This window comes from Orcinus orca, chromosome 2, assembly GCF_937001465.1.
Source record: "Orcinus orca chromosome 2, mOrcOrc1.1, whole genome shotgun sequence".
In the NCBI taxonomy this organism is placed as follows: domain Eukaryota; kingdom Metazoa; phylum Chordata; class Mammalia; order Artiodactyla; family Delphinidae; genus Orcinus; species Orcinus orca.
The window spans coordinates 17,902,323-17,929,418 of NC_064560.1; the positions used below are offsets into that span (position 1 = coordinate 17,902,323).

General features: G+C 41.4%; 1 protein-coding gene across 26 annotated transcripts in view; it reads right to left on the minus strand.

Moving 5' to 3' along the window:
• The window catches only part of PARD3 (par-3 family cell polarity regulator), a 677,665-nt gene that overhangs the window by 388,610 nt on the left and 261,959 nt on the right, over positions 1 to 27,096 (minus strand). For all 26 annotated transcript variants that reach the window (XM_049705522.1, XM_033439327.2, XM_033439322.2 and 23 more), the window contains exon 4: positions 9,088 to 9,266. In XM_049705522.1, coding sequence (XP_049561479.1) covers positions 9,088 to 9,266 — 179 coding nt within the window. The remainder of the gene's footprint in view (positions 1 to 9,087; positions 9,267 to 27,096) is intronic.

The window sequence follows — 27,096 nt, forward strand, 5'->3', positions numbered from 1 at the left end:
TAAATAATGATATAATTGGGTTATAACCCAAAAACCAAAAGAAGTTATCTATGAGCCTCCACCTCCACAAGAGAAGCAATTAGAATAAAGAAATTAATGGCTCAGACTTCTGAAGAATTAAGTCCTTCTCTCCAAACCCCATCAGCAGAAAAAGCATGTTCTCTGAGAAGAATATTAATTTTCAAGGAAACTGCTTTAGTCCTCAAATTATAACTGAAAATTATAATTTTAGAAAATGTGATTCTGGGAAATTTCTGAGTGATTGCTGTTGACCCCACACACACACCTTAAAAAAAAATCTTAACCATCTGAATAAAGTGAAAAAGAAACAGCTGACGCAGGAGGTCGTCAGGATAAAAACTGAAGACAAAGTGGGAGCTCCCAGTCCTGAAGGTGCAGCGTGTCTAAAGCTGACGCATTTCTCAAACTCAGGCTTGTAGCAGTAAAGGGGGCCAACCTTAAACCAATATTTAACAAAATCAGTTGAACTTTTCACAGAACTCATTTTCAAAGCAAAAAACACATTTCAGGGAACAAACAGGTATGTCAGGAGGCTCATGGAGCCCAGTGGCTGAATCCTCGTTCCATAATTCTCATTATTGGTGCATTAACTGGCATCCGGTTCTCGGCACAAAATGTGGGTGGTACAACTTACATTGTACCTTCTTGTTTTGGAAAAAGGTTAGATTTACAGAAAAGATGGTACAGAGAGCTCCTGCATACTCTTTACCCAACTTTCTCCAATGTTGACATCTTCCATAACTTTGGTTTATCTGTGAAAATGAAGACATTAACATCGGTACGACACTGTTAACCGAACTACAGACTTATCTGCAAGTCATCAGTTTTTTCCACTAACATCCCTGTTTCGCGGCAGGATCCCGAACTGCATTTAGCTGTCGTGTCTCCGCAGACTCCTCTGATCTGAGACTGTTTCTCAGTCTTCCCTGGTATTTTGCGACCATGACATTCTTTAAGAACGGTGGTCAGGTATTGTGTAGAACGTCCCTCAATTTTGGTTTGTCTGAAGGCTCCTCATGATTAAACCGGAGTCAAGAGTTTTGGGGAAAATTCCACTGAGGTCCCATCTCATTACACTGCATCAGGGGCTCATACCATCACCATGAATTATCACTAGTGATAACTAACCTTGACCACTGGGTTCAGGTCAGTTCACCACAGTTCCCCACTACAGAGTTAATGTTTTTCTCATTCCATCCTCTATTCTTTGGAAACAAATTACTAAAGGCAGCCAATCCTCGAGAGGAGGGGAATTAAGCTCCACCTTCTGGAGGGGGAAGTATAACATATATTATTTGGAATTCTCCTGCGAGGAAATTTGGACCTTTTCCCCATTTTATTTTTTATTCAATCACTTATTAGTATCACCGTAGTCTCGTGGATATTTATTCTGGTCTTTCGATTACTTACACTTCAGAAGGTGATTAAATGAGATACAACACATAACACAGCCAGCAAGAAGCAAGTACTCAGATCAACTTGGCTATCATTACACGAAAATACCAAAACCTCAGAAACAGTACAGTTTGGAGATGGGACAGATGGAAACCATTTTTATCCCCACCCTGTAAAAAACATTGCCCCAAAGGCAGTGCAGCACATGATGGCAACTAGAACACATGCAAATTAAAACAGAGCTGCCCCAGCAGCTGGAAAGCAAACACCAGGTACCTCAGTCCCAGCACCTCACTAGGCTCTTCTCTTTAATAACAGGACATGACTTCATGACCCAAAGTAGGTACGTTTATAAGCTAAAGTATTAAAAATTAAAAATAGACACCAACTTAGAAAGATGAAATGAGGCCAAAATATTTTTCAGTGTCTAAAGAATACGTGAATTTTTGTTCAATATAATTTAATCAGTGCCGGTTCCTGGTCTCCTCTCCCAAATCAAGAAAAACGGGTGCAACATCTTCACTTCCCTCTGTGTGATATGTAACTTCGAGGCTGCTCAGCAAGGATTCTGACATTGCTTCGGATTCATATTCCTGGAATGGTTTGTGAACTCTAAAAATACCACACCCAGGCTTAAACATTTTCTCAATAGCACTTCAGGATTTCATAACTTGGAACACAAATTATAATATTTAAAGTATGTGAAGGGGGATTATATTCCTAAATGTGGCACTGAAATAGATGAGTCTCAGTTATTAACAGCTCAGGCTAGGGCAGCTTGGCACTTGAGGTTAGCCTATTTTAAAAATGAGTAGAACCATCACTTACTGAACAAAAATGCAGTGCATTCAAATTGAGATCTTTTAATATGCAAAACAGAAGGGTGAAATTTATAGTTTTAGAGGCCTTTTACGAGAAGTACAAATGTTGTAGCAGGATAGCCTAAGACCTGGGTCTCAGCTGGATTTCCCTGGAAGCAAATACCCCAGAAAATTAAACACAGCTATAGGGCTCTCACAAAGGAAACGTAGTTTTAAAAAACTTCTTAGTCCGTCCTTTGAGGTTTTAGATGGTTATTGTAACTAGCTGGAAGCTATGGTTAGCCCATAAAAAACCAAAAGATAGACACCTTTTTTTTTAATAGCAAGCTGGTCAAATGGACTAATTCAAAAATAAAAAATTTACCACTCGGACTCACCTTCTACATTAGAAAGAAAAAATGAGAAGAAGCAGACCAAGAAGCCAAAGGTTTGAGAAGAGGATGAGAAAGCAAAAAATAGGTAAATTTAGAATATCACTTTACTTACTTATTTTTTGTCTGTACATAATTTACTTGATCAAGATTATAAGCTTTGGGCTTCCCTGGTGGCGCAGCGGTTGAGAGTCTGCCTGCCGGTGCAGGGGACACGGGTTCGTGCCCCGGTCCGGGAAGATCCCCATGCCGCGGAGCGGCTGGGCCCGTGAGCCATGGCTGCTGAGCCTGCGCGTCTGGAGCCTGTGCTCCGCAACGGGAGAGGCCACAACAGTGAGAGGCCCGCATACCGCAAAAAAAAAAAAAAAAAAAAGATTATAAGCTTTTACAAAGCTTCTGCATAAAAGGAAAAGTTCTCATTTCTTTTTAAATTCTAAAGAGAGGGCTTCCCTGGTGGCGCAGTGGTTGAGAGTCCGCCTGCCAATGCAGGGGACGCGGGTTCATGCCCCGGTCCGGGAAGATCCCACATGCCGCGGAGCAGCTGGGCCCGTGAGCCATGGCTGCTGAGCCTGCGCGGCCGGAGCCTGTGCTCCGCAACGGGAGAGGCCACAACAGTGAGAGGCCCACATACCGCAAAAAAAAAAAAAAAAAAAATCTAAAGAGAGCAAATATCCATTTCTCTTTTTTTTTAATTGAGGCATAGCTGATTTACAGTGTTGTGTTAGTTTCAGGTGTACAGCAAAGTAATTCAGTTATATATATATAATATATATAGAATATCATTTTACAATGAATGAACAAACGAATGAATGAATGAGCCAGTAAGCAGCTATTTTAAAGAGCCACGTGGAGCACGATTCAAATGCCATTGCTATTGTATTGTCTGTGTATCAACTGCAAAAGTTTTCTCGCTCTCAGTAAAACAGGGAGCAGACATTTTCTGGAGGCTTCTTGTGCCTGACTGGTGACCCTAATGCTGGGAATTCAGTGTCCTGACTTTACATATCTAAATGCACTTGAACTAAGATTGGAGGGGAGGTGGGATGTGCCAAGTAACAGTAAACAGAAACAGTGCTTTTATCATAGCTTCTACCTAGAAAAATATTTCCTGTTCTAGTCTTGTATTGATAACATAGGAGCCAATATCTCAGTGGGGTGTTGTAATACTTTAAAAAAAACTAAAATTAATAGCTTTTCATTTAAAAATTTGGGCTAAGTGTGAAAAGAAGTGAAGTGTCACAAAACCAAATATGCTAAATGTTCCAGATCCTATTCTAAGATAGAAAAAATAGCCCAAAACGAAGACATATCAAAATAACGATTATATTCCTATTTGCCATCTCTTGACAGACAAAGATACCTTCCGCTTCCCGCTGGACCCAAGTTCTTTAAAAAAGACTGTGCCCCGGAATCAACAGAGAAGCTTTAAAGAAAAACACACAAACGTCCTGAAATGGGTAAATGAATCTATTGGTGTAAGTTTGTTTCATCTTTTAAAAGTCCACAGGTAATTCTGGTACACAGCCAAATGGAACTATTAAACTATTCAGTAAGACAGTAAGTTCTGGAACTCAGAAACAGTACCAGTTGCTTCTTGGTGCTCTGCATCCTACCCCTCACCCCCCCGCCCACCCCATCTAGGACTTCTCACAGAGCTCTTTATACATCATAAGTACTTTTCACTTTATTATTCATGAATTTATGGGAAGCAATTATCAATAGCTTTAAAAATGTTTGTTTCCTTGGTCAAGTAAATCTACTTAAGGAATCTACTCTAAGAAAATAATCAGAGATGTCAACATAAATTGGTATATAAGGATATTCTCTGAAGAGTACCTGTAAAGGTTACTTATAAGAGCAAAATAAGAAAAAAAAAGCTAAAGTATAAATATGTTAAGCAACAAGAAAAATCACCAAATAAAGTTAATAAACAACTCCAAAAAACATTACATAATAGAACCTTGTGCAAAGTATCGATATTTACAAGACAAAGGAAAATGCTCTCAGTATAACATAGATTAGGGAAAAAGGCAGGAAATTAAACTGTACTGATTGGATGACTCCCCATTGGTATCAAGGACAGCCACCATCTGTGTAGACCTATACTATGCTCCACAGAAGTCCTCAAATTCATACACCAAATGTCAACACTCATCATCAAGACCCCAAATGACCTATCTGCTTCTTTATATTTTTCATTTCTTTAGAAAATGCAAAGAACAAGAAATACTATCATCGGGGGAAAAAAAAACTGTTTGGGGACTCAAAATATACCACAAGAAAGATTTGTAAAAATCATTTTCTAAAATTAGAAGGAAGATCTCACATTGCTTTGAATGTAATGGAAAGAGGTGTGACAAAGACATAATTAAGACAGCACCTCTTCCAAGAGTTTGCATGCATCAGGGGTATTGGAAAGATATCAAATGTGACAAGCAACTAAATCAAACAGAAATAATAAACCCAGAGGGTCAGAAACATCCAGAGATGTTCTTAAACATCTCTTTAAGAAATGGGAAAAAAAAATTTTTTTAACCTAATGATGCCAAGGAAATATGTTCTCTTACCACTTTCCTCCCCTTCCCTGATCAGGTAAGAATCTCCCTTGGAAACTAGTCAAAATATGAGTTTATGCTAATTCTACCCATGTTAATTGGGGGGCAACATAACTTAGAAAAACAACACCTCTTATTATTTACGGGAAGGAACAACAGCTTACAACCACTGCCCAGCGAACAGAACAGAGACCTGATTCCTAAAACCTCATGGCAGACTGATTCTGATAAGTGCCTCATTACAGTGGAATGAATCAAACCCTGTCCACATCCTTGGTGGCCTCTTCATTCACAGGGACATGGACCTAGTAAGGATGGCTAAAGAGCGGGCAGAACGACTTGAGAATTCACACTGACTGAAATACTCTTTCCCAAGATGAAGTATTAATATGCACACACAAAATCTCAAATGAAAATACATCTTCTAGCAAGATACTTTCCACACCAATTGTGAGCAAAATGGTCTCTAAGAGTTGAAAAGGGCAGTCAGCCACAAAGAGCTGGGTAACAGGAATAAGCCAATGTTCCAAAGAACCCTGAAAAAAAGCCAAGATTCTCATCCCCTCTATGCCTCACTGCCAGATAAAACTATGACAGAATTTAAGAAATCCAGAAGCCCGTGAAACTCTTGGTCTCTTCGAGCCCTCACCTGGCTTAGCAGCATCAAAATCTGTGAACTTTGCCCTCTAAACTTGACAGTGGGATGAAACAGTATTACTGTTTTAACTGGGAAGACTCCACCTCTCATCTGTGGTTTTGAAACACAAGGGAAAGTTCAACGTGGCTGTGTTCTCACACACGACAAAGGAACTGCCTGGTTCAAAAATAAGAGATTTTAACTGATTGGTGACATTACACTAAAACTGTTTTGCTTATTTAACTTGGAAGAATAGAAGCTACTTACGTATGCAGATGAGTTATACAAGAACACCAACCTATTTTAACCATTAGAGATCAATGAATCGCAGGACTGTGAACACTTAACTAATTGATTTCCGTGTTTTTATACAGAAAACCTAAACCTCTACATGCTGATAAGAATTTATAACATCTTGAAATTGCCCAGCATAGGTAAACTCTCATGGACGCAACAGAAGTAAATAAATTTAATACTGATAAGCAAGTATGCTTTCCTCCAAGCATCCTTTCTTAATATTGAAGACATTGGAAGTTGTTTTATAACTGAAAATAACACAGACTAAAATACAAACAGCTTAAAAATCTAGACTAGGAAACTTAGTAAATAGGTATTTGAAAAGTAAAGCCAAAGATAATTCAAAAGACAAATTCATTACACATTACCTTTTATGTGTGTCGTACGTGAATACGATTTCATCGAGAGATATGTGTGTGAATCAAGGTCTCTGCCATGGGAAAGTGTAGGCATCTGGCTACGTTAAATACCACTCGCAATAGGGAAAAAGCTTGTTGGGTAAAGTAACCATTTTTAAAACAAAATTATATTCAAGTTTGTCTTACAGTGCTGATACTTATAATGTGAAAAAACATAGTATAAATGTCCAACAGTAAGAGAATGATAAAGTATACTCTACCCTGGAATACTTTGTGTTCATTAAAAATATTTTCTAACAAAACTCACACCAGGGGAAATCCCTATGAGATGAAAAAACTGTAGAAATAATCAGGATGCAAATATGTAGACAAAGAATGACTCCGACTTTGTGTGTGTGTGTGTGTGTGTGTGTGTTTGCGTGTTCACTTATATCTTAGTACTGGTTGTTGATGAGTTTGGAATTATGGATAATGTAATTTTGTTCTATTCTACTAGTTGCCCAATTTTTTACAATGATAGACACATGTTATTTAAAAAAGAACGAATGAGGGACTTCCCTGGCTATCCAGTGGTTACGACTCCATGCTTCCACTGCAGGGGGCGCAGGTTCAATCTCTGGTTGAGGAACTAAGATCCCACATGCCACATGGCACGGCCAAAAAATAAAACAAAATAAAAGAGAATGGCAGTGAGGTGGACATGGTTAACTGGCCATAAGCATCTCCATCCTCTCCAGGCAGCTTCCCTGGGCTGCAGAGCCTGGAAGGCTAAAGTCCGTTTCCCAGACACCCCTAGACATAAGGATCTGGAGCAAACTGCATTCTGCCCATTTGGATTCAACAGCCTGAGATTTTAATGATAATTGTGAAATAGGGGATTTTCTTGGGCTGTTGTTAGTGGCAAGCCGTGGAGATGACGGCGTTTTCTAGGGTGTTCCTGGGTTCAGGCCCAGCTCCACAGGTGACAGGCGGCAAGGTGAGCACAGGTGGAGACAGTGCTAACGTCTACTGGGCCAATGCAGGCAGCAGGACGCCAGGTCCTGCACCTCTGCCCCCTCCCCGGGCCAGCTAGACACGCTGTACTGCATTGTCCAGAAAGCCCTGGGGGCCCAGCCTATGGCCTGCTCTTCTAGCCCTTCCAATAATTTTCTGAAAAACAAATTCTCAACATTAAGTCCTTTTATGTTGAAAATAGTTCCTGTGGTTCTGTTTGCTGTAACTGAAGCTGATTCATACAGCCAAGATGTTGAATGAGTTAAAAAGAAAACTTTGATTACCTCAGTGACTCCTGACCCCCTATCCTTCAACTAAGCAAAAACCTTTTTTTAAAGGAATAAATTTTTTTAAACTACCAACTTGACTTGTTATATATTTGTGAATATCCATGGAAATCAGGTCTATTCCAATTACAAATTAAAGGTCACGAGGCCTATTCAGAAACCAGATTCTTTGAATAGAATCTACTGCATGATAAAGCATTCTAAATTTTCAGGCTAATCTCAATGAGAAGAAACTCATCACATATCTAATAAAATATAACAGAAGAGTTAAACCCCTCATCCAAAAAATCAGACTATAGTACATTGTATTTTCTTGGTAGATTCTTCTCAGTTTAAACTTACATATTCCCTTCTTCTTTTTTTTTTCTTTACTTGAACTGGTACGAAGAAGAGTGTGTTGAAATGTGAAACCAAGATAAAAGAAATATTTAAAACAGGTATTTTGACATAGATGCAAAGGGTAAATCAAGCAAATATCAAACTACATTGATTTTTACTATTAATATGTGATTAATATATTTCCACACTTCTCGATATGTATGGTGCTCAATTACTGGCTGCACTGAAAAATGTTTATTAATTCATTCAACAGATGTTTGCTGAGAATCTATTTTATAGATTCAGCAGTGAAAATGACAAGCACAGCTTAAAGCTCATTGGGTAAAAGGTTAGAGGTATAACAGAACGGGATGGTACGGCTTCTGTAGGAATATATGACAAGGAACATTAACACAAATTGGAAAAAAGGTAGACTAAATAGACTAAAATAAAGCTTATTTATTTAGACTAAATAAATTAGGTCATGGACAAATTAAATTTGGTCAAGGAGAGAATATTATTAAGACTAGACAGTACACTTCCATTTCGTTTCAATTGAGTAGAGAGAGCAAATGACCATGGATGGCGTCCACTTTCATCCTTAACGGTTCACATGCTGTGATTTCTTTAATGTACCTCAGGGGCCAACATGAATATATGTTTATACATGCACAAAAGATCCCTGTAAGGACATGCAAAAAGCTCATGATGGGGTTTCCCAGGAAGAGACATGGGGTGACCAGCAGACAAGTTAGGACTTAGGAGAGGGCCCTTAGGTGTACATACTTCGTGTTAGAAGGTTTCATTTTTCATCATAGGAACATATTATCCATTCCAAAAATGGATACATAAATAGATACACAATATATAGCAAGGATTTAATCAGAAAATTCAAGGGCAATACAAAATAAGTTATCTGAACTTTGGTGTGAAGGTCACAGGGGATGTAGCAGGGATGCCATGGAAGCAAAGACCTGGCCCATGGCTGACTCCCATCACTGATAGAAAGACGACAGGAACTAGAAGCAGTTACCTTCCTGTCACAAGCTGCAGGGCTGCCGGCGGTGTTTTGTTTGAGGAAGCCAGCGGTTGTCGACCAGCGCGTGGGGTTTTTCCGTGAAGGTTCTTCAGAGGAGAAGTTATTATCACTGACAGACGTGGAGAGGCCAATTAAGGCTGGGTCACTGCTTCGTCGGACGTGAAGAGGCATATCTACAACACAAAGCAGCGTTATTAAAGATAACCTAACGTCTGAAAACGACATATTAGGATAAAGGTAGTTAAAGCAAAAGATTAAAGAATAGAATAACACTTTAAGGTGACAGTGGGCCAGCCTCCTAAATAGAAATTCCCTTAGTCCCTTTAAAAACGTCACTGCGAAAGAAATATGGTACCTACAGGATATCTGGAGTGAGAAGGCCGGTATGGCATCTGCACTTCACCCTGGTCACCTGTGTGGCTCTGGGCAAGTGGTCTCCCTGTCTTCTGCCTGTGGCCCTTCCTACACAAACAGCAATAAAACAGTACTTCTCTCCTAAGGGTACTGGGAGGACTGACTGAGCTAAAGTGCGTAAGACAGTGTCTGACACACGGTGCGCACTCAACAGAGAGTGACGATAATCACCACTGCTGTTCTTATCATCCTGATATTGGTTTGGCTCAGCTACTAAAGAAACCTGTTAAATAAAATATTTCCTTTGTTTAACAAAGTATTATCAGAAAGTACAGAGCACAGACATGTTTCTTATCCTTAAGAAAACGGAAATCTTAAGAGTAGTACACCAATACGCAGGTAGTGTCTGCCGTATACTCACATACACAATTACATAAAAGATGGTGTTTTAGCAACTGTATTCAAATGAAAGAGGAGTGTGTTTGCAATGACTCTAACAAAATCAACAACACACCCAGGCTAAAATTTGTAATGGCAGCACTGAGAACATCCTAGCAGATGTGATCACTGTTACAGACAAGGAACAGAACTACAAAACCAGAGAGAAGAATAAAGGCACATGAGTCTGTAGCACTGAGAATCAGAACCAAAAGCCCCACACATCAACAGAGTGAAAAGCATAATGAACATAAGACAAAAAACTAGGATACAAGTTAAGTATTTATAAAAAGCCTCTAACAAAGCAGCTTTAGCAGTGAAGGAGTAAACTCATCATTTACCATGAGAAACATTTTTGGAATATTGACGCATTTGCTCAGTGGTGTGGCTATGGAGAACCTTGAGGATATGAAACTAAAGATAGACTACTTACATACATTGAATGTTATATTTAAACCATTGTCAAGCCAATATGTTAAAGCAAATTAGAAACAACCAGAGAAAACAGAAGCATATGAATCATAATAATATTGCATTTAACGTTTGCTTCCAATAAAGGATTTGATAACCAAGAAAGAGCCTGAATAACACTACCAGAGAAAAAAATATACTGAACATTTAATATTGTTGGTGGTTATCTTAACTTGCTGAGAGAAACACATATATGAAAATTATGGGGAAGAATAATTTTCAATCTTCAGTGTGTAAAAAGTGTGTGTAAAAACTTGTGACAGCTCTTGCTGCTTATAATTTGCACCAAAAAAATAAAAATAAAACACAACAAAGAACTATACAGTCACTCTCAAAACAAGTTCACAAAAATGTACATCTAAGGAACTATGTATGTTAATAGTACAATGCTCTTACCATAAAAAAGTTCCCTCTCAATTAACAAAATTGTTCCCAGATTCAAAAATCAAAACTGTAAGCAGAAAAGCAATAAAGTGGGGAGGAGGAAGAATAAAATACTTCTGGGAAATTACAATAATGCTCCTTAGATATGAGCTCTGTTGCTTTCCAATTAACAGGGTCGCTGATTACTTAGTTGTTAAGGAATTCTGTAGTATCCCTCAAGTTGTGTGTGTGTGTGTGTGTGTGTGTGTGTGTATTAAGTCTAAAAGAAGCACTATTAGTTCACAAAAGGCCTTTTAAAATGGTACAGAGGTAATGACTGAAAGCAGTACCCACAATAATAAAATAACCACATGAAAGTCCATTTCAACCCCCAAATAAATTCAGGGACTATAAATTTCACCAAATTCACCTGGACACAATAAAACAGCTTACTCAACTTGTTTCTGAAAATTTCCCCAAGAGAAATACATTGCAGACATGATTCAGATTAGATGAATTAGGATCATCATCTTCTGAAGGGACATGATCTCTGTGTTAATCTGTTAGTCTGAAACAGACACAAATAATTAGCACTCTACCTCTTTGTATCTGTAACTCTCAAAATTCTAGATGCAGGGAAAGAAAGAGGATTCGAGGCCAGGGGGGTTACAGCAGGACTGCAGACCCTTGGGTTGCACCTTCTGGGGAGATGCTGGGGCACAGCCCCCAGGCAGCATCTACATCAACCACACTGTAAAGGATGTCCCAGGAGACGTGCTACTAGGCAGCCCTTCCTACGAGTTGGTCACAATTCATTCCACTTCTTGTTTTCATTTTAGTGATACCGATAAAAGAAATGAATATAAGGACAGTCTGGATCTTTCATTTGCACCATCCTGTAACTGAGTACCCCCATGCAGTTTCAGACCCCATGGTTACAGTGGTGACCACAGTCAAATTCAGGAAGGTGTCCTAGATCGGATTACCAGGCGAATGAGAAAAGAACAGAACTCATTTTAAAAAGTAAACAACGTGTTCTCAACAAAGGAACGCCAAGTGACATCATGATGAACTTGAAGTTAAGGTTTTCTTGCAATTGTTCAGCTGCAAGAACAGAGTATCAGAGTGCACACGGGCAGCAAAACTGGGTCCAAATATAAAGACCCTGTAACACACCACGTGTCCATGCCCATACTGCCTACGATTTAGACACGGTGTCTCACACTGATGGTGAAAATCTACATTTTTATTGGTTTATAATTTCTTTGTTTTATGGTTGTGTGAAAATTATGTCATTTTCATCCAGTTTATACACACACACACACACACACACACACACAGATTAAATAACATTAAAAACCAGTGACTTGAAAGGATCTGAATCTTTTTTTGTTTTTAACGTTAGTCCCAATGGAGGAACATGCAACCTGCTTCACAGATGAGTAAGCGGAGGTTCGGAGAGGTGACAGGAGGAGCGCAGGGACACTTTCCTGTCCAGAACTTGAGGCGCCTGGGTCAGTGCTCCATCACCACCCAAATCATGAAATTAATTCTATTATTCAACCATTCATTGGAAAACAAACTCCACTTCTAGCTACTTGCAGATATAAACATTAGTCTCAATTTTGTAAAAGGGAAGAATTTTGTTGTTTTCACAGTAAAATTACTTACACCTAGAAATCAAACACCGATTTTAACTAATAGCATCATTAGGTCTGGGAGAGTTAAAGAACTATTACATCAGCTATACATACAGACGGAAACAACTGGAGCCCCAATTTCAAAAATGCTGAAATAGGAGAAGGATAGAAAAAACCTCTACTGGTTCAATAGAGGAAGTATGATGTATAAGACGACGTGGCATGCCCCAAGCGAGACCCGCCTACACCGGTATTCCTCAACTCTGACCTCAGGACCCTTTCACACATTCTAAAAATTACTGAGGACCCCCAAGAGCTTTTGTTTATGTGGGTTATAGCTAGGGATATTTACCATACTGGAAGTGAAAATGAAAAAAATTTTTAATATTTATTTATTCATTTTTAAGTTAACAATAATAAACCTATTACATGTTAACATAAACAACAGGATTCTGTGAAAACAATTTTACAAAATAAAGCATATGTAGTGGGGTAGCAGCACTTTTTCACATTTTGCTTGGTAGCAGACATCTGGGTTCTCACTGCTGCTTCTGCATTCAACCTGCTGCGATATGACCTAGTATACGAAGAGAAAACTAGCTCCACAAATATTTAGCTGGGAGAGGAAATCAAATGTTAGTAATCTTTTCAGATAACTGTAAATCTTCTTCTTTGATAGCACACCAAAACTTGAGAAATTAGTTTCTCAAAGGTCAGCTACAATATGGAATGTAAACTTCCCGTTCTCTGTTACATTTGTCTGTCTTACACCTGGAATGGATCTTTCACCCGTGACAAATTTTGTAACATTAGTTATTTGGAATATATTATTAATTGGGTTTTGCCAATCTTCTGAATGTTGATATATTTCTTTATATCAGAAAATCACATATGTGAATATCATTACCAATTCCATCAGAAAAATCATTAAGTACTGGGAAGTTGTCATGCTCACAGTGGGATATAAGTTTTTCCAAAATCTAATTCTACTAGAAAGCTTGAATGTTATCTTTGGCAACAAATATTGTCAGTCATTTGCCATGTAGTGACAGGCTCACTTCATCCATTTTCTAGAAACCCTGCCAGACACCAAAGTCTGAATAAGCACAGTTTTTCCAGCCTCCTTTCAAACAAAAATAGCGTTCCGCTAAAAATGGTTACCTCAGCTTACAACTCAAATTATCACATGAAAGTTTTTCTCAATAAACCACTGATCTTCAATATGTACAAGTACTTTATGCCTACCATCTATGCTATCACACAAAATACTAAATTGTGTACTCAAGGGTCAGGATTTTTTTAAGTCATCATTTTGCTGCTTCGTCAAGAATAGGAGATAAAATGGCTTTTTTCCTTAAACTGCGGGTGAGTTGGGTGAAGAATACATTTGGTGCTGCCATCTCACTTTGTGCCAAGGAGCCTGCCTCTTACCCATCAGGGTCTGGGCACCACTGGTGCAGATGTCAACCCAGTGAACAACACAAAATGTTTCTGGAACATAATGAAAAGAGTTTTGCCTAACAGTCTCCCTGAAATGGCCTTATTGATGTGAAGGAACCATAGACCACACAAATTAAGAACCACTGGCCTGAACGCATAATCCTGGCACGTTGGTTCACCTCACTGGACCTCAGTCTCCCCATCTATAAAGCCAGAGGCTGCACTAATGGGGACAGAAGATCCTTTTGATGCTAAAAATTGTGTGATTCCACATTGGATACACTTCTATACTAGTATTCATCCACCAAACCTCATCCTAACAGAACTTAAAACAATTTATGAAAATGTACTAGAAAAAAATAGAACAGCATTTCAAAATCGTATCAACAGGAATTACCAGTTGCCTCTAAATAAGTGAAAGTATTACAAGCAACAAAGGAGGATGAAGATGCACAGAGTCGTGGGTAACAGTGCAGAAGTAGCCACAACTGGCGTGAGGTCTTTGGATGAACCGAACTTGATTCTAAGGAAAGAGATTCTTCCAAACGTCTGGTCTTATCAACAAAAAGAAGCACGCAACACAACTGCCTGATTCATCTGACAAGCTCCCCACCTCTCACTGTACTGATAAAGCATAATATTGCAGAAAGAATGCAATTTTGTCTTGGCCTCAGAGAAATAAAATACAAATATGGCCTTTTTGCCTATAATTTGCTCCATATTTCTGGGGCTCGCAGCCTATTTCAGCATTACTAATAATCTGATGTAATTTGTGTTCTTCAGAGCAATTAGAAATAATGGGAGCTTCTCATTTCAGGTAATTTGGTCATTATTATTACGATTCCTCACCCTCCATTTTAGGAAAATCAATGCCTTTCAAAACATGATAGTAAAACTTTCTCTCCTCATAATCTTCTGAGTTATTTAATATATATATTTTCAAAGTATAGCCTCTGAAATATTAACAAGAAAATTCAAAGATGAGGATCTTCAATAATTAAGCTACTGGATGAAGCACACGGGGGGTGGGCGCGATGTCACCGGGTCCCAGATAGCTGTTTGATGCGTGCCTTCCTTTGAAGAGTGGATAAAACAGCAATAAACCCTCATCACAAGATCTCAAATTCTCTGTGGCACTAATGCACTGTAAATATTGATTTGCTTCTCTAGATTAGGTGCCTTTTAAATAAGTGGGAAAATGGAACATCTAATAATGAATTAGAACAAATACTAAAAGGGAAGATACATACTTTTTTTTTTTTTTTTTTTTGTGCAGTACACAGGCCTCTCACTGTTGTGGCCTCTCCCGTTGCAGAGCACAGGCTCTGGACGCACAGACTCAGCAGCCATGGCTCACGGGCCCAGCCACCCCGCGGCATGTGGGATCTTCCCGGACCGGGGCACGAACCCATGTCCCCTGCATCATCAGGTGGACTCTCAACCACTGTGCCACCAGGGAAGCCCCAGATACATACATTTTTAACGGTTACACATTGCACTCCTACACCTAATCAACTTTCCCAATGTTTCTCTTCTTTTATTCAAGTGATTTTTAAATTATTTACCCACTCAAGGCAATGAAGAAACCTTTTCCATAAGACAGGCAGCAGTCATCAAGGTATTTAACCAAATCTAAAAATAATACGTATGCAGTGACACAAGTTCTATTAGAACATACGATGCAAACGGCATAATTACTCTTCATGCGAAATGAAGACCGTCTCCCCCATCTTTGGTGCAATTACACATTTCCTAAAGACACATCTCACAGTGAGAAGGACCAAGTTATTAACACATGCCACAGGGAGAAAAATCTGGCATCAGGATTGCAAAGTCCACCTTCCAATATAAGTTGCCCCTTTTTATCAAGGTATTTATCAGTATTTCACTTACTGAGATAAAATCCTTGGAAGAAATCTAGGGAAGGCAAGGCAGGAAATAAGCTTGAAAAAACAATGAATGGGGCTTCCCTGGTGGCGCAGTGGTTGACAGTCCGCCTGCCGATGCGGGGGACGTGGGTTCGTGCCCCGGTCTGGGAGGATCCCACATGCCGCGGAGCGGCTGGGCCCGTGAGCCATGGCTGCTGAGCCTGTGCGTCCAGAGTCTGTGCTCCACAACGGGAGAGGCCACAACAGTGAGAGGCCCGCGTACAGCGCAAAAAAAAAACAAAAACTGAATGACTCAGAGAGAAGGATATAAAGTGACTTTATCACCCTGTTATTATATATACATTATATCTACACAAGCAATAAATAAAGAATACTATAGTTGGAAGGCGCCTTAGAGATAAATTGAAATACCACATTTACAGATAAGTGCACTGAGGCCTGGACAGAGACTGTAGGGCTGGGTCAAAGGTCACACTGCTCCTCTGTGACCCAGCTGTCCCTGGAGTGCCTGTCAATAGACTCTTCATCAGTGCCATTTGGAGCTGACCGCACTGCTGTCCAGGAAGCACTAAGACGTGTCAAAGCCACAATATGCTTCCATTTCACTAGAGATAACAGGTGATTCCCCGGATAGATTGAGTTTAAAATAGTAAATAAAAGCCCTCCAAAGAATTAAACAGAAGGTCCCAGGCGAGATGTCTCGAGGTCAAGGCCTGCAGCCACCGGGACGGAAGGCATCTCTCTAACCCTGTCTCCTAGAACAGTCTCCTCCCGCCGCACCCATCCTGGCGCCCTGCTGACCACCCACACCGACGGTTCCTCCAATATGCTCCACACTCGGGTGCCTCCGTGCCTCCCCTCCACCCCACCCCAAGAAGCCTCTAGCCTCCACCCAAGCCCGTTCTCACTGCACAGGGTCCTATGCCCCGGGGCTGCTCCTCGAAGGGCGCCAACTCCTCAAATCCATCCAATCGAGCAGCAGAGGGCTGACTCGGGAAGGGGCAATTAAGGAAAGTTTAAAGGAAGGACAAATATACGACAGGATTAAGGAAAAGCAGCCGGGGATGAAGTACCCAAGAGGCAAGGGGAGCGGAGGGTTTCACTGCAGGGACACAGCCACCAGCACCGCACAGCCGGGCAGGGCTCCCGTCCCTCTCCATCAGCACCCGGCCATCGGTGCATCCCCTGCCTAACAACCAGGCCACACGAGAGAGCCTGGAGCCCGCGGACACTCCCACTCCGAGAAGAGTCGGCCCTTGCCCCGCCGGCAGCAGCGCCGACAGCGGGCCTGCAGGAGCTCAGGACGCCAGTGGGATTCCTCTACCCCTTTCTCCCACTCCACTTTGCCCCTCCTCCCAACAGCATCAGCCCAGCGTGCACCTGGAGGACAGGTCTTCACGCTATCATTGCAACCGCCCCGCCTCCATCCCTGCACGCATGCGCACATGCCCCCAAAGTGGGAACCTAAATTTTTCTTAGTTAAGATACCGCAGTCAGTGGGACTTCCCTGTGGTTAGGAGGCTGCCTGCCAATGCAGGGGACACGGGTTCAAGCCCTAGTCCGGGAAGATCCCCCATGCCCGTGGAGCAACTAAGCCGGTGCGCCACAACTACTGAGCCTGCGCTCTAGAGCCCGTGCTCCTCAACAAGAGAAGCCACCGCAATGCGAAGCGCAGGCACCGAAACGAAGAGTAGCCCCCGCGAGCCGCAACTAGAGAAAGGCCGTGTGCAGCAACGAAGACCCACCCAACGCAGCCAAAAATTAAATAATTAATTAATTTTTTTTAAAAAAAGATATATCAGTCAGCAAAAAAAAAACTTCCTAACCGTTAAAGATTTCATTCGGGGGTTGCTTTCCTGTGGTCCCTGAGGGTAGCAGAGAGTGGTTCTGGTCTGGCTGCAGAGGTGGAAAGCCTTTCATGGTTGCCTCCCGGCCTTCTGGGGGAGGGGAGGGCTGGCCTAAGGCCATTATGGGAGTGACCAGGGGCTTATAAAAATGTGCACTGGCTACTAAATGCGGACATAAAAACTCAGTGTCCCCAAATCCTTTGCTAAGACAGAACTTGGGAACAGGGTGGGTGCTGTCAGGGTCCTGAGCTCCCTCCAGGCCCATTGGGAACACCCAGGCAGCCCCAAGAGCAGAGAAAACAGTGCTTCCAAGGGCTACCTTGGCCCTTTCACTGATTTGGGGTCCCCTTTCTGTTCTGCTGTGGCAGGTGTGAAGTCAACATGCACTTGCCAACATCTACTAGACACAGCTCTTCTAGAGAGGTTGTGTATTGTGGAAAAATCACTCCAAGTGAATCCCACTCTGACCATTCAAATACTCGAGCAGACACCCACCTGCCCGGCGAGGGCTAAGGACAGGTAAAACCAGGTGTGAGTGGAAGGGAGGAGGCGAGGGTAAGAAGAGGAATGACACCCCAGGGTGCCAACGCAACTCAAGCCAGGGCGGTGAGCGGCACAGCCACGTGCACAGGGGGCACGGGGGACTTTCTCTAGGACAAGACTGTGGGAAACTTTGGCTGCTAATTTCTGTATTTTCAGAAAAATACCTTAAGAGAGCAAGGAGGGGATTGAAGTTGAGAACACAAGAGAGTGAGCGGGGAAGCAGCAGACGGGAGCAGGAGCACCCACGGGGCAGCGGGGAGCAGGTAGGAGCTACTCCCGAGCTCTTCTTACAAAATGAACAAAATACTCGGAGAAAGACCAGGAAAAGGCGGGGGGACTTCTGTGTTACTGCGAGTGGTGATGCTTTCCCTCCCAGATGTGTGCTGAGCCCTGCACGTGCCCTCTATTTCCAGGGACAGTCACCGCAGCTGGAGGGCGAGGACCGCGCGCCTCAAGGCCGGCTCTGTCTTCCTCACTGCCTGATCCCGGGACCCAGAGTGGCCCCTGGAAGAGAAAGTACCTGATTCCAGTTGTGCATGGCAGCTGTGCTGTGAGACCACTGCTAACCTTCCCAGAATTCGGAAATACTGAAGCACTGGTCCAGGAGGGGCCCCAGGTGAGGTCGGAGCCTCTGCTCCCAGCAATTTCATCAACCCATCCATGAATGGCTGTGTTTTACATGCGCTTCTGTTTAGAGACACCTCATTTCATAGATATTGATTCGTGAACATGAAACTCACAGCCAACAGGACTAACTCTCATGCCTGATTGAAGATGAGCTAACATGTGTATTTTCTCCACATCACAGACTTCTTGTACTCAGGAGCACAAAACAGCATTTTATGTTCGGGGGTCATTTTGAACAGCAAAATCACCAACCAAAAGCACAAGAACGTGAAAAACATGGCCCCAAATAGACCATGAAAGGGACCCTGTTTACAGTATGAGCACTGAAAAAGAGGCAGAAGGTCCTTGCTCACCATCAACTGGGGACACGTGCGACTGGATTCAACAATATTTGTGGGAACCTCCACAAAGAGTGAGGTCCAACTGTACCTTCTCCCATAGATATTTGTCAAATGAATAATCGACTCAGAGACCTTTAAAAGAGAACCACCCCCACTTCCTCCAGGTTCCTCCCCAGATACTGCTCTCTGGCTTCTTTCCTTGACAAGCGATCTCGGAGAAAGAGGAGCTGACTGCTTCATCCCTCCCTTTTCCTTTAACCCACTATTATGGGGCTTCCCCCCCACCAGCCCACCGATACAGAACCAGAAACCTCCCTGTCTTTATCAGCGGGTACTTTTGAGCACCAGTCTCTGGGGAGCTCAGGGTGTGGCGCAGACATGGCCTCTGCCCTCGTGGAGGCTGCAGCGCGGTGGAAAAGGCAGACGAATCACCCAGCCCCGCGCAGTGTGATCATGATGCTTCAGGAGGAAAGCCAAGAGCCACCAGAACACCTAAGCGGGTACCTTTCCGAGAGCATCCTCGAAGACTTCACGACAGAAGGGACGGCTAAATTCTCCCTGCTGTCCTTTCACACTCCTGGGGTCTCCTCTCTTAGGAAGCCCTGACCACTTCTACAAGGGGCTCCTCTTATGGCCTGATCCCGCCAGCGTTATCTGCCGCGCTGTCATCCTGGGTTTGGGGATCCGCCTCCCCTGAGCACACAGCTCCTAGAGAATAACACTGCACTTGTCACCATCACACTCCCCAGGGGGTCACCCTGAACAAGTGCTGAACCATCGAAGAAGTGAATGAATAAGACATCAATGCTGAAGGTTTGGGTTTGTGCGTTTTGGGTTTTGTTTGGTTGTGGTGATGGTGGTGTTTGACCAGTGGGGTGGACAGAAAGGAAGAAAACATGCAGCCAGAGAAAACTGCAGGGGCAGAGGCCAGACGCTTAAGTTCTACAGCATTAAAAGGACTGCAAGCAATTCCGTGTGGCTAAAGGGTAGAGTTAAAGAAGTGATGTAGAAAGTGAATGCCAGGGAGGGAGCCCTGGATGAGCCAAGCAGGGTCTTGTAAGTCAGAAATTCTCACACTTTAATGTGTACGCAACGTGCCAGGGGATCTTGTTAAGACGATTCCATAGATCTCAGGTCATGGAAGATGAAATTCAGCCTTTCTAGCGTCCACCACCACACTTCAGGATTCCACGTAGCAGGACTGCACTATCCTGAAACTTTCTTGAGCTGCGCTGAAGACTTCTGGTGCACTCTCATCACCTCGTGTGTGCCTTCCCTCCAGCCTGGCCACCTGGATGCATCCCTTACAGAACACCCATAACACCTTTGCTAAACCACACGTCAGATGTCATGACTCAGAACGGTTGGTACAGTCGGGTCACAGGACATCAGATTAAGCCCTGGCACCTACCCCCGTGATCAGAGTAGCACCTCTCCACCCTACACTCAGATCCAGCTGGAACGCTCTGAAGTGACCAGAGGCCACATACTCCTCCAGACCTCGTCCTTTCCTCCCCATTCCACTCCATCTTCACCACTCTAAGGTCAGCCTGGAAGGTACCACCTTCTCTAAGGAGTACCCATGGTTCTGAAAGCATAAGTGACACCACTCCTTGTGTTAATTTCACTGATTAGAACCAGTACTCTCCCATCTGTCTCCCTCATTAATCTTAGAGGTTCCACCCCAGCAAATGTTTGCTAAAATGTTGTTGTATAAATAAAAGAGATGAACGAATGTGACTATCCATCCACCTCCATCCTTTTCACATTGATTGTCTCAAGTATTATAAGGGCTACCTTTTTAGCAAAGAAAAAACAATTACAGATATTAGATGGCCAGAGGAGACCAAAAAAAAAGGGCGGCGGGGGGGGGCGCGTTTCTCCTGGGAGAAGCTCAAAGAATTGTTAATTGACATATTGGTGATAAACTCTCTCTGGCCAAGAATCTCAACAACATTCTACTAATTTTTTATTATTAACTTTGCACTATTGTTCTTCACGCAGTGTGCTCTCCGAAGAGAATATTTGAGTACAAGCAAATCTAAATTAATTCTTCACATAAAATTTTATATGTTTATCCATATCAAATCCTTTATATCACTTTCACTGTACCAATTTAGTTCAACAATCATGTAAATGAAGTTTTGAAATTATCAACTTCATCTGACAAGTCATCTGTCTTTCAAAATTGTTGACTATTGACTGCATTGGAGATATTCTCTAAATGCTCAATGCCCTTTCTCCTTTGACATTTGTCTTCTATTATTTTATTAAGGATTCAAGTACCTCAGTAACTGTCAAGTTAACTTTTGATTAGCATTATTCTCCCGTTCCTTTATTTCATAATACTATACAAAAGTGTAATATTTTTCTCCTAACTAGGGACCAGCTTTTCCCTAATTTCACGAGCCAATTTTCTGTTACATAAGGATGTACATCTGAAGGTCCTCTACTGTACTAGACTTTATAATTAGTTCACTAGCACATTAAACATCATCAACTACTTCACAATGGCAAGGCCTTTCTTAGCTCTCAGGTGTTAAACTTCCACTAGAGTCTCTACACTTCATTTTGCTCATATATAGACTCTTCATCTTGAACTTGAATCTTCATGGTACTAAAAGCTATACAAGAATGTATCAGAAGTCATTCACTCAATACAAATATCTACTGGGCACCTACCGTGTGCTAGGCACTCTTCTAGTTGCTGCCATTAAGTGATCCCTCGAGGACTGTACATTCTGGTGATGTAGGTCACCAGAGAGATCCCTTGTACATTTCCCTCACTGAGAGGATGAGAACAATGGATAAACAAATAAGTGCAGATGATGTCACGAGGTGATCAGTACTGTAAAGTAAAATGAAGCCGAGGAAGACATCAGGGCTGCAGAAAGTGGAGAAATGCTAGTTTATCCCGGGGGGAGTCTGACAGCGGCACTGCAAAAGCATTTGAATAGCTCATTATCCACTTTCCTGTCCTGAGTGTTCCAGTTTCAAATTAATTCCTTGTACACCCTGGCTATTCATAAAGCCATTTGGCCCTGGCCGCTACAAGGCGGCAATAAGACTGGATGGTTCCAAAACATATGGCCGCATGTCTGTTTGTGTTACCTTCAAAGTGCAGAGGTCTCCCATTGCTAATATAATCCATTCCCCCTTCTCCTTGAGGAAAGAGCCATGTAAAGCAAATACGTCCTGATCATTTATAACAAGCCAATTAAGTCTGTAATCACTAACATTCGTTGATCATTTACTATGGGTCATGCATGTGCTAAGAACCTTATTGCATTAATTGATCATCTCCTCAGAACAAGGCTACAAAACAGGTTACATTATTACTCCCATCTTATAGGTAGGGAGACTGGTGTTACAGGGTTAAGATATCTTGGCTGAAGTTAACCTATCAGTAAGTGGTGGAGACAAATCCAAGCCTTGATCGTCAGGCCACAGAGAGCATGCCCCTCTCCAGGAAGCACGGAATCCTGCAACACCAAGAACGGAAAGATCAGCCTCTGAGTTATTCACACCTTCCTCACCAACCTCTACCATCGTGGTCTCACCCGAGGCAGGACAGCAGCAAATGCATGTGAGCTGCACTCACTCACTCACACCGAACCTCAGAGCTGCAGAAACATCACTGTCACTGAGCCAATGGCTCACCTGATGTTTGGACCTTTGTGGTCCTTTCCACAGGTGAAAAGAAAGGTCATGAAAGAACTTCAGAATGAAACAGGTTCCCTTTAGCTAGGACTGGCAAACAAATGATGCTTTTAACTTCATCACAATTCATTTTATTCTTAGGGGATTTGTGGGGAGGAATGAGGAGTGGCACAGTGAAGGGGGGGACCTCATGGAGAATGTGTGTGTGTGTGTGTGTGTGTGTGTGTGTGTGTGTGTGTGTTTGTAAAACTAAACACTTCATACTTCGTATCTACATAGGGAACATTTATCTGGATTAACAGGTTCAATCTGTATGTTCACAGTATGTCACTACAATCTTGTGAAATAGGCTATATATTCACCAAAAGAGTCTTTTCAGTCAAGTACATACTCAATTTAGGATAATAATGCCTGGAATTACGGGCTAACTTAATAAGGGCTCACTCAATAAGGGCTAACTCTCTTTCTCTCACCTGCAGCTCTCCTTTATCTGACCTTAGTAAAAGGTCGGAAATCCAGGTCAGTACTAAGGTTTTCCCGTCTCCACCTCGCACTTGTTCGTACATTCTTTGAGTTACATCTGTGGCTCCAAATCTTCACTAGTCATTAGAATGATCTGGGACTATCCTGGGAAATGCTGATTCCTGGGCCGCCCACCCAGAAATCGTGAAATTTGGGTCTAGGATGAGGGTCGGGCGTTGTTTTTACAAGCTCTCCAGGCAATTGTAACTGCAACCAAGGCGGGGAATCACTGTTCTAGGCTGGAGAGCACTGCACATCCATCCTAAGAGATCTTGTTAAAAATACAGATTCTGATTCAGTAGGTCCAGGGTGGGGCCTGAGAGGCCGCATCTCTAACAAGTCCCCAGGTGGTGCCTTGGAGTAGCAAGGCCCCTATCTGTGCTGCCCAGTAAGTAGCCATTAGCCACCCCGGCCACTTAAATCCCGTTCCTGGGTCTCCCCTGCCTCATTTCAGGGACTCAACAGCTGCATGGGGTTAGTGGCTACCACAGTGCACAAAATACACGTCACTGAAATTTTTTTATATATAAACAATTTTGTCAGACACTGAATTTAGCTTAGCAAAAATATAATTAATCATTAGTTCTACACTCTCAGTTTTATTAACTTTTAATCACTAAGAAAGGATAAGACATAAGGCAGTCCTGCTTCTTTTTAACTTTAATTAGAAAACATTATATAGAGAGAACAATTTTCCAACTTATTTGATACAGGGCAAATAACCTACATTTTCTAAGATTTCATTGGACTTTTTTATGTAATATTTTCATGTGTGCATTTGCACATTTTGGGAATCATAATACATGTCCATGACTCCCCAAAGAAACAAAACAAATATTTACAGAAGAAATTTTTTATTAAAGTGCTATATTTGGAATGAACCCACTGTGACAATTCAAATCCTACTGCAAATCTGTACACAACATAGAAACTTCCAATAATAATTGGGGGAGGGAATATTATTTAAGAAAACCAAACAACTGCTTGGCTGCTTTTTAATTGAGGAGATAAAGCACTTTAATATAGATAACACATTTCTAATATTTAAGAAGCACTTTTACAACTATAAAGCCACGAACTTTACCCATAACTCTGACAGCCTGACAAGCAAGCAAAGAGAATTCAACCCAATGTAGTTTCCTAGGCAACAAGCACAGATAGGACCAGTGGAAAAAATGAAAAGAAGGAAAAGCATTGAAGCATTTCCAGTGGGCTTGAGAAATAGATTTTAATTGTCAAAATGCCACAAAGACAACAATATTGAAAATCATTTCACTGAAAATGATTCAAAGCAGAATGCCATTTTCATTATGGCAAACGAGGTGTGGAGAAATAGAAAAATTAGTTTCCTTGCCTTTGCTCTGAATTAAGTAGGGATGGTAATCAATCTTGTTTGATTTTACAAAATCTATCTACATTAGTATAGATTTTTAATATGCCTCCTTACTTTTCTCCACAAATGTGACTATCTGCTGATTCAACGTACAAAAGAGAGTCACCAGGATGACGGGGTAGCACAGGATACAGGGTGCGTCTGGGCATCCTCTGTTACGAAGACATGCTCATACGTGCTTCGGTCTTACTTCAAAAGTAAACCACACACACACACACACACAAAAGTAAACCACACACTTCACAACACAGATTAAAATAGCACTGGGTTGTCCATATTCTCACCAGGCTTCTGTTTCCTCATCTATAACAAGAAGGGCTTGGATTCAAACTCAAAAACCTTTCTGGCTCTAACAGCTTTTGACTTTTAGAAATAAAGTATAGAAGGGCTCTTTTGTCTAAAAACATTGAAACAAAACAAATACTATATTCTAAGCCATTTTAAAACTTTTTCTTCATAGGATCTAAACGTTGACAGTTAACCTTTAGAAAATAATATTATAAATGTCCCACTTCACGGGTATTAAAATGTCTACATTTTACATCAGCTTCTGTAACCATGATGGCATTTGCTCTCATATTTAAGTCAGGAACATTTACTTGGATTAACAGAAATGTGCTGGACGCTCATAATTTATATTTTCACACAATGTGCCACTACAAGCTTGTGAAATAGTCTATATTTTCACCAAAAGAGTCTTTCCAGCCAATCGTTTAGTCAATTGGAACTTAGGTTGAATTGATCAAGTAATTCAGGCAAAACTACCAATTTAGTAGTTGCAGGCAAATGTCCCAGAAGTGTTTTTCTGATAATTCACCTTTCAGTGATTGGTAAATTAAGGGAATGAATAGCAAAATGGGGCTTCCAAACAAGAATATGTTCACTGTTTTTTCTTTTTCTATCTTGTCTATCCAACAAAGCCAGATTAATACATTATAATCCATTCCCCAGAGCCCTTGAACTTCATTAGATCCCGTTTAATGCAATCATGCTCCTCTGGAATTGCCTCCATTCACTTACATTGGCTTTTCTTTTGGCTTTTCATCTTACTCTCTAGATTCTTTTCCTGTTCACTCTTCAGAACACTGAGTATCAATATACCTCCATAGAAATAAGCTCCTTCATACGTGATGTGTGTAAGATCAACTGAAAGAAAATTTAAACAATATGGCCATTAAAAGAAAAATGAAAAGAGTAAGTGCCAGAAGAACCTCATAGGTAGACGGACTGAAATTATGTGCACGTCTGCGAGGAGGCTGACAAAGCCTGTATTTGGTCAGGAAGTTTGAAAAGGAAGGAAATGTTAAAAGATTGATCTTGCTTCCCTTTTCACATGAGCTGCCAGGGAGCAAGCCCAAAGTTTTGTTGACTTAAATGTATACTATGTGATAGATGGTACAGACATACATTACATAGAGATAAAATTTTCTTTTCCTTTGTCTTAGTTTTCAACTTACATTTTCCTTTTTCACAATTCTCTATTTTTATTTTCTAATTATTGTTTTTATTGTTATTTTAGAGACCAACATAAATCCATGTCTACTAGATAATCAGAGCACATATCTAACATTATTGGGTCTATACAGTATCAACAATATATTTACATAAAGGATGGTAAGCTTTAAAGTATCAAAATTAACAGGATATATACAACTGATTCATTCTAACACGTCTAGAACTTAATATACTCAAAAGTATATGTTGAAGAAATTAGTTAATTGGCATTTATTTATTCCAAGCAACAGTATTCAGATTATACATCACACATTTCATAAGAGGCCTGGGACTGAACACTGGTCTTCCTTTATGAAGAAAAAAAAAGTAACATCAAACCTTTGAAACCTCAAATTTCAAACAATCTCATATGCTCTAAAGCAAATTATGGGTAAAGACGATAATGACTTAAGTGTAGGATCTTTACAAGAGATTAAACAATGATTTGACAAACCACAATCTTTTTGTGCTTGCATTTCTAAAAAGAGAAAAGGGAAACTCCTATCGAAAAGAAATAGTATGCAGTATCTTTACAAATTAATCATAAGATTCATTAAGAATAAACTGGCAGAGAGCTGGCTCCATGTCAAAACACATTAACTGAATTAAAATATCTAAAATAAAAATCAAATATGTTGGGGCTTCCCTGGTGGCCCAGTGGTTGAGAGTCCGCCTGCCGATGCAGGGGACGCGGGTTCGTGCCCCGGTCCGGGAAGATCCCACATGCCGCGGAGTGGCTGGGCCCGTGAGCCATGGCCGCTGAGCCTGCGCGTCCGGAGCCTGTGCTCCGCAACGGGAGAGGCCACAACAGTGAGAGGCCCGCGTACCGCAAAAAAAAAAAAAAAAAAGAAAAAGAAAAGAAAAGAAAAAAAAATCAACTATGTTTCTATGACAGCTAAGTCACTAGAAAAGAGCAAGCAGGAAAAGAACCCTACCTTTACTTCTCATCAGGCTAAAACTTGAGTGGGCTGCTGTGTACCA